We start from the raw sequence: 11,534 nt of genomic DNA on the forward strand, positions 1-11,534 counted from the left end.
CTGCTTCGCAAGGCAGTAAACCTTGTACTGTAGTGTTCACCTAGCAGCTAGAACTTTCTGGGAGCTCTCTAGCTGGGTCTATTAAAGCATGCCAAGGATCTTTTTCTGCTGCTAATCTTCTCCCAATCATTTAATGGCTCCCTCCAGTTAGGACATGAATCAGCAGTAGGTGTAACATCACTGCACATCACTGGAAACGGAGCTTGTCCTTCCCCTCCAGCAAAAAATCCACAGTCTGCAGCACTTCATGGAAAAAGTGGGAAGTTCTTTGCGTGCTGAGTTAGTCACCACAGATGAACCAGTGGTGACAACCACATGGCCCTGCAAGCAGGAACAAATACATTTGTATGAGCTACAAGGCTTCTGCTAAGCTAAACTCCAACCTTCCTGCTGTTTCAGTGCACAAACTAGCCACCCATGATCTAGACATACAGCCAAGTCATTTGCAGCAGGAAGCAGCTGACAGCCCCTTCTCCCTCTCCAGAGCCTGTTCACCCTTAGCTCCATTTCTCTGCTCACTCTTACCTGTCTTGAATAAGTGTATGTGAGCTGTGTCCCTTCCTGAAGCAGTTTTCTGAACTGATTTTAAAGAAGGTGGCTTTTAAGGAGCTACATTTTCTCCCCATCAGATCCTATGCATCATTCCATGTCATAGAATCATAGAATAGTTAGGGCTGGAAAGGACCTTAAGATCATCATGTTTCCATCTCTGTCTCACCCAACCACTCAGACAAAATCTGCATCATAGCAAGCCATAATAAACCACTGCATTCTCTTTGGAGGCCTTTCAACTTTAATAAATAAGTGGTAAAACGGTGCCAAATCTGTGCCTTAGGGCTCAAGAGACAAGGACTGTGTTTCAGGGCTGATGTTCCTACAGCACGACTAAAAAGACTTGGTGCAGTTTCTCAGGCTGGCAGCTGTGGATCTGACCTTCTCAGCTGTTCCAGGGTCTTTGTATTGTTATAAAACAGATAGTGAAACACAAGGAAAACTGCCATGGATACTGTGAATTACAGGCTGTGGATAAGGCAGGGATTTAATCCTCTTTAGCTCTGGTGAACAGGTTCATATGACATTTAGCTCCAGAGAACCACTGCTGTTGTAAAAGCAACCACTGCCTTGCCAGTTCCTCTCTTGTAGGAAACTGCTTCTGTGGGAGAGCATAGGAACTAAATCAGAACAAAATCCCTATGCCTTAATACCATCATGCATGAGTCACCCTGACAAATTAAGTAGCTGGCTACATTACTGCTCAGCAATTTAAACATTCATTTCATGCTTGACAGGAGAAAACATTGCACAGAGTGGCCATCCTCCTTCCAGTAGACATGCAGGGAAATGAGATGGGAAATGGCCCGTGGCCACTGAGTACTTTCTCCAGTTGCAGGTTTGCAGTTGGACTTCCATGGGACTTCAAGCAGAGCATTGCTTCCTTTTAGTGGCACCTTCTGCATGATCTTGGGCACAGTTTGGTGAAGAGATTCCCCTGAGGGATGGAAATCCCCGTGTGTGCTCACTGGTGTGCTCCTACAGCTCAGCTAAGGACTTCTTCAGGCTTTACACAGAGCACTTGAAATGAGAGGGGGGTAAAAATAGTGAGTCCATTGACTTTTAATCCCAGCTTTCAACTTCTTAACTCTGCTGCTCGCTACATTGTGTTTCTAGGGCAAAAAGCAGGGCCACACTATGGCTAACACAGAAATGTAATCCCCCCGCCTCACAAGCTCTCTGTGGAAGAGGAATAGATGCAGAACTGCTTATAAAAGTTACTATTAGAGCACTTTTATCACTGTTTCATGGCTAATCTTCCCTGCCAGCAAGGGGCAAAGCTCCCACAAAGCTCTCTTTGGCATAAACCAAATCCTCCCACCCCCAAATAAATACATCAACCACTGGCTCTCCTTTACCTTTGCTTTGCCAGCGGGGCAGGGCCTGATGCAGGAGCTGTGTTGACATAGTCTGGCTCATCATCCAGGCTTTCTGTCTGCAGAGCTGCAAGTGAGGGATGGGAAGCACTGATCAGTGAGTGGGTTGATCTAAAAACACATTCACACCATAGACATGCTCTGTGCTCTGCCAGTGTTTAGCCTTTGGTGACAACGTGGCTTTGTGCCTGGGCCAAGAAACCTCAGATCAGCATCAAGGTCTCCTTGAAAGGGATTCAAAATGGTCACAGCAAGCAGTGAGCTTAGACAGCTTTTCAGAGCCAAAAGAGATGACTTAGATTTAGTTTAGAGAAAGTGTGCAAATAGGATAACAAAAATCACTTTACTTACACAGCTTCCAGTCCAGAGACAGAAAACTCTTATATATGCATGTATATGTTCACCACTATCTCCCAGGCCAGACTACAAATAAGCTTCATAGGAAGCCACATGTTAAACTGCTGTTTAAAGGTTAGCTTAAGAAATGTGAACCCCTGACTACTGCAGGACAGTGTTGGGCTGACCACTGTTGCTCAGAGTGTTGGGATGTGCGTGCTGCACATTTCTCTGTCAAAGGGGATTACAAGGCTGAGCTTGCACGAGGGCAACTTCAAAACCTAAGAGGGTATAAGACATGAAGAGCAGCGTCCTCCTGCAGCATCCCATGGTCAGGGTTTAGGCACAGCCACCTACAGAGTAGCCTTTTGAGTACTGGAAACACCACATCCCCCCACAGCAGTATTCAAGTACGAGTTCGTGTACCCATTTGCACATTGCCATATGTGTTAAGCACGGATGACTGGGAGGGCAAATAAGACGGGAGCAATGACTGCATTGCTGTGAGCATGGTCTGTACTGCTCAAGAGCCCATGAGCCACGTTCCTGCTTAGCAGACAATTGCTGGGAACATACCTTCTGCTTGATGGAGTTGCCATGTGTATATCGCCGAGCTGTTCTCGTAGTCTGCAGCATCATCTGTGACCAAGAAGAGTTTGGACAGGATGATGCTAAACGGCAAAGGGACTAAAAATGGGCCTTTGTGACACCCCCCCTTCTACCGCCCCATGCACGTGGCTGAGTTTCCAGCCAGGCGTCTGCTGTCCTGCCCTACATCTGCTGATGCTGCCTCACTGCTTTTCCAGCCTCAACCACGTGCCTGGGTATCTGCAGGCACAGATGGGATCAGGCTGGTCCCTGCTGCTCCTGCCTCCCCTAATTCCTCCGGCGGAAGCAGGGCAGGCTTTAGCACTGCAGAAAGTGTTGTGTTCAGTCTCTGACAGAAACCAAATTGACTTCCTATTCTGATTGCAACATCCCAGGGCAGAAGCTGGAAGCCCTTAAGCTGACATTGTGGTCCAGTGCCACCCTCCAGCAGCTCACTGGCTGCAGGCTTCTTGGGCTGGACATGGTGACAAACCCCATGGTGAGCTGGGGGCTACAACTGTGATCAGAATTGGCTGTAACAGCACTCAAAACCTCGAGGAGCAATGCAGACCCCAAACTGCTGCAGAAACCTCCAAGTCAAAGGGATCAGTTGGAGATGAGCTCTCATCCCCTAAGTATTATCACATGCATCTTCCTGCAGCAAGCAGAAACACTTCAGGTCTGCTTTGTGCCTGCAGCAGCCCTGGCACCCTGGCTACAATAGGAAGAGCTGAGCCTGTGAATGAGGAGGGTTTCCTGAGCTGAGCAGGTCACCCTCCCTCTCTGCACTCCCAGGTGTGTGTGACACACGTGAACCACAACAGCAGCACCTACCCACATCCGAGCCCTGAGACGCTCCAATGATGATGTTTTGGTAGGAATGGGAATCCTCCTCTTTTTCTGGTGGAGAGAAGAAAGGGGAGGGGACAAAGGACAGAAGGAAGAGTAGGTGAAGATCCCTCAGCACCTGCAGGAGAGGGCTGTTTCCCACAGAGAAACACACATTAGGTAAAAACCCATCAGTCTTTGTGACAGCCTGCGCTGACCCAGGGATGAGGCATCCCCAGCGTATGGGTCATTGAAGCACCATGGGAGCAGCATCACCAACAGCATGGAGCCACCCAAGGGCAAGCAGTGGAAGCTGGTCCTGAGGCACCAGGACTTTCCCTATGGCCAGGAATAAACACAATAAGCATAATTACCAGCCCTACAGCAGCCCTGAGGTGAACAGGGGAAGGTGAGGAGTGAATCCCCAGGCTCCCAGCCCAGCCTGGCAGTCAGAAGGAGCTTTTCCTTCCTGTGGAGCATTAAGTTTGCAACCGTGAAGTCTTCTTGGGCTTGTTCTTAGTTTCTAGGAAGGAAACTGATCCCCATTCCAAGCACATCAAACCTAACAGCATCTGGAACCAAAATCAGCTAGGAGTAATTTAAAACTCCCAATGCCTTGTTCTGTTGCTGCTTATTTCAGCCCTGGATGGGCCCATGAGGAGCTGAACCATATATTACTAACCTCCAAACCTGCACCCACTGATGCCAACACCACCACTGACACACAGCACTTGGTGTGGACATGGCCCCTAAGCTGGGAAACTTTACAGACCCCATAAGCACCACTGTGGCCCATGCTGGGACCCTCAGTGCTTCTCCAAAGCCTCACTGAAGGGGAGCAACACCGAGCTCAGCCAGGACAGGCAGTCCCTGACGGGTGAGGGCTCTGCTGTCTAAAACCATGCCGGGCAGGAGGGGAGGGCATTAGCCAAAGGAGCCACTGAGCCCAGCTCTGCAGCAGCTTCACACATGCATTGGCTCTAGGCAGCCCTCAGCCCCTGGAAAAGCATTAAAACTAATAAGGGATACAAACCCATTCATGTTAATAACAGTGCAGTTTCTCCCCCTCCAGCCTCTTCTTTTAAATAAGGTAAATTTTTTGGTAAGCAAGGTATTTTTCCTATTTTTTTTTAATCTCTTTTTTTTTTTTTTGTGCCCCCCCCCCCCCCCCCCCCCCCCGCCTCTTTATATAAAAATAGGATTCCTGCTTTGAAATTCATTTTAGATAAAAATAGATCAGTGTCCGAGTCAGTGCAGAGAAGTGCTGAGTACCCAGGGAGGTGGGAACATTGCAGAGATGCAGTATTTGCCTTGCAAAGATGCACTTGTATGGAGCAGCGTGTTTCACCCCACTTCCATTCACTGGCTTCATAAACCAAGCACACGAAATGTCTGAAGGTGTTCCCTTGGCAAAAAGCTTTGGGATGAGGATGTGCCCATTCCCGTGCTTTTGGCCAGGACCATGTGGGGCTGCAGCCTCTGCTCACACAAACCAGACTGAGCTAAGAAAAGGGAAACGGCCTCACTACCCTGAATGCTCTTGTAGTGATGGATAATTTGGTGCTGAAACAGACTAAGAACAGTGTTTTGTGCAGTTAGAACCAAGAATAAACTTGGGCTGTCCTGATATAGCCAAGAGATGGACTGGTCGGGGCTTGGGCATCCTTCAAGCACCACATCTCCACTACACCCCTTAATGAACATGACTCCTGGACCCACACTTGCTTCAAGCCATATGGCAATAACACACAGACCTGGACAAGAAGAGTCTTGTGAGCACCCTGAGCCACAACAGCTAGGCTGGTGGCCTGAGAAGAAACCCATCTCACTCACATGGAGGCCTTACCATTGGGTGGTGTGAAGAACGTGGCGCTGTTGTAGTAATCCAGAGATATGGGCTCCCTGCAGGAAAAGCAGTCAGAGTTAGCTCCTCTTGCCCACAGCCTGAGCTAGAAGAGAGATAGGGCTGCACTGAGACCAGTATGGCTCTGCTCCATCATGCTGGTGGGCAGCACCCAGCTACTTACACGTAGGCATCATCACCTTGCAGGCAGTCTTCTGCAAGCATAAAAGGTTTGCTGTCAGCACAGATACCACTGCATGGACCCAAAACAGCATCCCAAAGCACAGCTGGACAAATGCCCCAAGCACAGCTAAAGCAGATGTCCCCAGCACAGCCCCCAAGACCATCCACATGCAGAGCCAGGAGGCTGGAGCAGGGGGAGGCAGCCCTGATCCACCCCAGGCCTTGAGAAAACCAGGGCTCATGGACAGATCCTGCCAGCTGGCAGGGAGATCAGGAATATTCTCCCTGGTTTGGGAAAGGAGAGCACAGCCCCATGCACCAGTAATCCTCTTAGGGTCAGCGTGTTTTACATGCAATCACTACATTAACCAAGCCCAGCTGCAGCGTTGTCTGCCTGCGTGCTCCCATCAGTTCCCCATCCCTGTAACTTCCCATCACCTTTCCTCCCCAGACCCCTGGGCCGTAGCATTTACCTGTCCAGAAATCCCGATACCTGGACTCGGCCCTGCTCCCTGGGGAAAAGCAGAGGGATGCCTTACACTCAGGCTGACAAATGGGAGCAGTTCAATGACGGAGAGACTGAGCATTCTGGCATCAGCAGCTTTGTCCCCACTCAGCTCTTTGGGGCCAGGGCTGCAGGACTGAATGCCCCAGATACTGGGACAGCCAGGGGTGATGCTTGGAATAATCTGGCCCTGTGTTTCTAACCAGGACTGCTCAGCACTGGATTTTCAACTCAGACCCAGGCTAGGTCCTGTTAAGCATCACTGTGCAGCACCATGAGTAGTGCTGCTAACAAGAGTGAGCTTTATCACTGCCCATCTTGTTCCCAGGATAACACCTCATTGCCCTGCCCACATCTGGCTGTGAGTAACCAGCCTTGCAGAGGCTCCATCTTCCCAGTGGGAGCTCCCAGCAGGCACCGACACAAATGAGCCAGGATTTGCAACATCCCTATTTAGGAATGGGGTGCTCCCCTGTGGGTGGGGAGAGCATCGCACCAGCTCCCGTCCCAGGGGGATGCTCACCGTATCCAGCGTGATGGGTGGCACCGAGCTCCTTGGTGGTTTTCCTGACAGAGGGAAAAAGGAGCTAAAATTCCAGGTCTGAGCAAACAGCAACAGGGTTACAAACCACAGCAGTGACTAAGCCAGAAAGACCATGTGCCAAACCTGCCTGCAAGGTTATGACAGGATACACATCGAGCAACGCGAGATGAAGAGCCTGGAGTCAAATCCCGAGATGGGAATAACTGTGCTTGAATACTGCTGCAGAGTTGTTGCAGCCATGGAGTTCAGGAGGGGGTTGGTGATGGGGAGAAGGGGATTTCTTGTGCCAAACTGCTTATAAGCAAAGAACGGCCACTTCTTTTCCATGACGTGCCTGTTATGTACAGCCACAGCTCATTTCCTTGGATTCAGGTTAAGTAGTTGCCAGCAGAATGCAGCCAAACTGCAGAAAATCCAGAAAAAGCCTAAACCCGCTATTGACCATCAATAAATTAAGCAACCTGGTCTAGTTGAAGATATCAAGCACATGGCAGGGGCATGGACTGGATGAGCTTTGAAGGTCCCTTCCAACCCAAACTGTTCTATGATTCTTACACCAGCATAGCCCAAGGCACATTTATGTGTTCCAGAACCCAATCCCAAATCCAAAACATTTGCGTATCTTGGCTGAACTTATCCAACCCTGGCTCTGCAGCGGGATTTTGTTTATTTGGGGTTTGTTACCTACCTCACTATTGATAAGTTCTCAGGTTCCTTTACTTGTTCCAGCCTTCGGGTCATAGCTAGCACCAGGAACAAAACAGGGTGTTAATGGTCCTGGTAGCAGCAGGTGTTTCCAAGAGCACAGAGCATCCACCACAGAGGATCCCATGGTGCTGGCCAGCATTCTTCTAACACATCCCAAAACCGCTTCCAAAGCGTTCTTTTAAAGTTCATAAATGGCCAAAAAGGAAACAAATGGAGGGAAAGCTGGTGTCTGTGCAGAGCGCCGAGCTGGCAAACACACACCAGAGGAAGCTGCAACCCCAACTGCTGCCTTATTGCCTGTTCTCCCCCAAACCTGTTCGATTTGGAGCCTTTCCCATGCTCAACACCCGTCCCTTCACACTGCAGGATGCATCGGTACGTTGCGATGCTGCGGTTGGGCTGGGCTGAAGCAGAGACATGCAGGGGGTTATGGAGCTCGGGCCCAGGCAGGTGCCAGGAATGGGACCCTGCAGATGGTGACATTTAACGCAGACCCATCAGCAGCTCGCGTCGGGATCACAATCAAAAGGTCAGTGTCTAACCCAGCTTGCTGCAGGAAGCAGGAAGGGGGCGATGGTTAATGACTCACTATCAGTTTGGGTTCCCCCACGCTGTTGTTTGCACAGGGTGAGCAGAGCCGTTTGAAGAGCCCCAGTTAATAAGAGGCTGCGCTTTGATGATACTGCTTTAGCCATCTATTTTCAATGCAAAGGGAGATCCTTTTCCTAGAGCTCAGAATCCACACGCCTAGGAGCATCTAAGGTGGCTTTTACAATCTCAGTCCCATGACATTTCATCGTCTGGCTTCAAGGTGACTCTATGGTTACTCCCCCCAGTTCTGTGCATGCAGGACCTGCCCCCTGCAATGTAGGAGCCCCTGCAATGCTCATACTCACTGGAATGGGATCGGATCACCTCAAAACTCTGCCGGCTTCTGAGCCTGGAAAAAACAGAGGTACAACCTCAGCTGAATTTTGGAAAGCAAACGCAAGAGACCTCCCTGTTTGGTGGGTGGAGGGAGGAGAGCACAGCCTCCACACTGGGCTGGATGAAACACAGAGGGAGCATCGCTCAGCACATCATGTAGGACCTGTTATGAGCTGGGAACAGTGTCCCAGGCTCCAATTTGTCCCTTTAAAGTCAAGATGTGTTTATGGGCCACTGGCAGAGCAGCCAATGTCAGCTCAGAGAAGGATTTGGGATGAGGAAAACATCGTTTGGGATAATTCCTGTTCTGACACTTTAGGAATGGGTTAAGGCCAGAAGAGTATTTTCACCCACAAAAAACTTGGGTGCTCACCCATGAAATGGCTTCAAACCCCACTGCTTCACCTCTGCTGCTGTCCCCGGCCCTCCCAACATCCCTTAACATCAACTTGAAAGCAATAACATACAAGATCAACAATAACACAGATGCCCAGTAACCACGTTTTAGTTAACACGAGAGCTGCTCTTTAGAGCACAAGAGGATTCAACAGCTCTTCCACGGCAGGTGCATACGGGCACCTATTAACTCTGATTTTGGGACCCTGAAAGCATCCCCTTCCTCCCCTTTCCCTTGGGTCACGCCCTGTCCCAAGCCAGTATTCATGGCACAAAGCTGCCCATGGTAGATGAGGTGTCCAAGGACCTCACTACAAGGTCTGCAAACATAGAGTTAACCTACTCTGCTTGCAGAAAGCCTGAACTACCCCAAAACCAGATCTCTAACAGGAGCAGGCACCACCGTGAGCCTGAAACCAAACCACCTCATCCAGGTATCAGTTCCAAGGAGTCAGGACAATTCAACACAAGCCCATGGGGGACAGAGCCTGCGCTGGCTTTAACATCAGTCTGCGATGGACCACATCAGAGCTTTCCCCCATCCTCGGCAAGCAGAGCCAAAACAAACACCCTGACCCCACATAGGCCTTGCAAAGCCCCTTTGCACCGTGTTTACTCCTATATCAAAGGTTACAAGCCAGCTTTTTCACCTTTTCCTTTTATCACCAAGCTGTGGTTTGTCTGTTGCTGGAGGAAACAAGTGGGGTGCGGTGTGTACAATGCATTTCCTTCACTGCTCATGCTGCAGGTCGGTGGTTGCTCTGGCTCAGGGTCCCACCATGACCAGCCAAGGGCCTTGTTTATGAAGTTACCAACCTCTCTACCTCATCTTGGGGCACAACAGGGCAGGATAAGGACTTGCCCTTTCAATTCTCACAGAGCTTCTCCCAGCTGGTGAATGACTCACAGGAACCACGGTCAGAGCTGCAGTGTCAGTTTGGGTGGTTCTTTGTAAAGGCACTACCCCTTCTGCTGCCCCGCATTCCCCATTCTGGGGTTATTTTATCCCAGCTGTGATCCACGGAGCGGGTCTGGCTCTGGCCAGGTCTCACCCTGAGTGAGCTGTCTGGGGAGAAAAAGCAAAGGATTGGGAAAAGCAACTTACTGGCTCCTCCGGTCATTCAGCTGCTTCTCTCGCTTGGTAGCTGGAAGATAAGGAGAAAAAAGCCCTTAGAAAAGGATCATTTGGGAGTTAAAGATCAGAAAGACCAATAAAACACAGTCACAAACCTTCCTCACCCAGGAGCATGCAAGGACAGCAGAAGCCGCAGTCGTGATGCAGTTTTGACTGATGCTTTTAAACCGTGCTTGTATTATCTCAGACACCAGAGCAAGTGACCCATTCCTGTCCCCTGAACTGCAGCCTCTCTGCCCCCGCAAAGCCCACACCGTGCTCAGAGGTGGGCTCAAACCCCCACTAGGGTGGCTGCTCACCCATTCTCTTTGTACTTAGTGTCTGTCTGGATTCATCCCCCAGACTCTCCTCCTGCCCATCTGCCCCAGAGCCTCCGCATCCGGAGATGCTCCTCCGGGGTGGGTTTTCCCAAAGCCACCCCCCACAGTGAGCAGGGAGAGGGGTCTGCAGCCCAGGGTGTCGCACCCACCCCAGGGAAGGGGTGCTGTGAATCGGAGGCTCCTTCCCTCAGTTGCTCTGTGACCACCAGCAGAGACCCTAGAGCATCCCTGCGAGGGCAAAGCTCCTTGAGCTGGCACATGGCTGAGCAGAACCAAACCCTCCCGGAGGGAACGTCCCAAGAGCAAAGGGGTGCACGGGGCCACAGGCAGCACCCAAACCACATGGTCAGGACCTTACCCGAGCGCTGGCACTTGGCGCAGAGGCTGATGGCAGCCCCCAGCAGCATCAGCGCGGCGGCTGCCCACAGCAGCTCCATCTGCACCATGGCCCAGCCGCATCCAGCCTGAAACAGAGCAGCAAGGGTAGCCTGTGAGCACTGGCATGCTTCCACCCCCCCAGACACATGCCCTTTGCCTTCACAGCCCCAAAGGGCCGGGTGCTTGCTGAGGGTGCAGAACAGGCTTTAGGGTTGTGTTACAGGGCGGCAGAGCAATGCCCTTTCCATGCTGCTCTGGTCTGGGGCCCATGCATACTTAGTGCTCCACTAAGACCTGGAGGTAAACCCCTATTTCACTGTAGGGAAAGAAAAGGGACTCATGAAGATCGCCTCAGGACAATAGCACAAAGAGGAAAACCACACTCGGGTCTGCTCATTCCCACTCCCATAACACACTTTGCCGTCATCAGACACTGCCAGAAGATACCGTCTGTTGGTATCTGGAAGAGAGGCAAAAAGGGCAGCTTTGAATATTCCCAAGTGCCTCCAAGACCTTTGTACCAGAAGCTTTGGCTATTTCCCTGCAGCACAGAGTTACTTTAAATGCTAAATCCCCCACAGTTTTTCCTGCCTTGGGCTGGCTCAGACACCAGCTCTTCCCCTCCCTTCCATGAGAGGCTCTTCCACGAGCAGCAGTAACACTTTGTAATGATCAGCATGATTTGGCTTCAGTTTCTTCCTTTAAAATACAACCCACCCTATAAATACCGCAGCAACCGGCCTGCTGGGAGCGAGAGGGATCCTTTCCCCCATTGCTATTCCCCAGGGATGGATTTTTCTTTACTTACAGATTATTTTAATCTATTTTTGTTTTTTAATAAACTTCTCCTTTGGCCCCTAGGGATGGGGAGACTTCAACTTGCCAAAGGCCAGGATGTCACTGCTCTGCCTGCAG

At 50.6% G+C, this 11,534-nt stretch overlaps 1 protein-coding gene across 1 annotated transcript; it reads right to left on the reverse strand.

Annotated features, from left to right (window-relative positions):
* Window positions 1-418: 418 nt before the first annotated feature.
* LAT2 (linker for activation of T cells family member 2) lies at window positions 419-10,821 on the reverse strand. The gene is made up of 11 exons (XM_057410798.1): window positions 10,600-10,821; window positions 9,892-9,931; window positions 8,360-8,403; window positions 7,444-7,498; window positions 6,735-6,778; window positions 6,180-6,218; window positions 5,708-5,738; window positions 5,527-5,582; window positions 3,687-3,752; window positions 2,841-2,903; window positions 419-1,995 (listed from the first exon to the last, which is right to left on the reverse strand). Exons 1-11 carry the CDS (start codon window positions 10,685-10,687, stop codon window positions 1,907-1,909), a joined length of 615 nt encoding a protein of 204 aa, XP_057266781.1. The 5' UTR covers window positions 10,688-10,821; the 3' UTR covers window positions 419-1,906.
* Between the last annotated feature and the right edge of the window lie 713 nt (window positions 10,822-11,534).

Source organism: Pezoporus wallicus, unplaced genomic scaffold (genome assembly GCF_028554395.1).
Source record: "Pezoporus wallicus isolate ANWC-B61680 ecotype Strahan unplaced genomic scaffold, APGP_CSIRO_Pwel_v1 contig_8705, whole genome shotgun sequence".
Taxonomy (NCBI): domain Eukaryota; kingdom Metazoa; phylum Chordata; class Aves; order Psittaciformes; family Psittacidae; genus Pezoporus; species Pezoporus wallicus.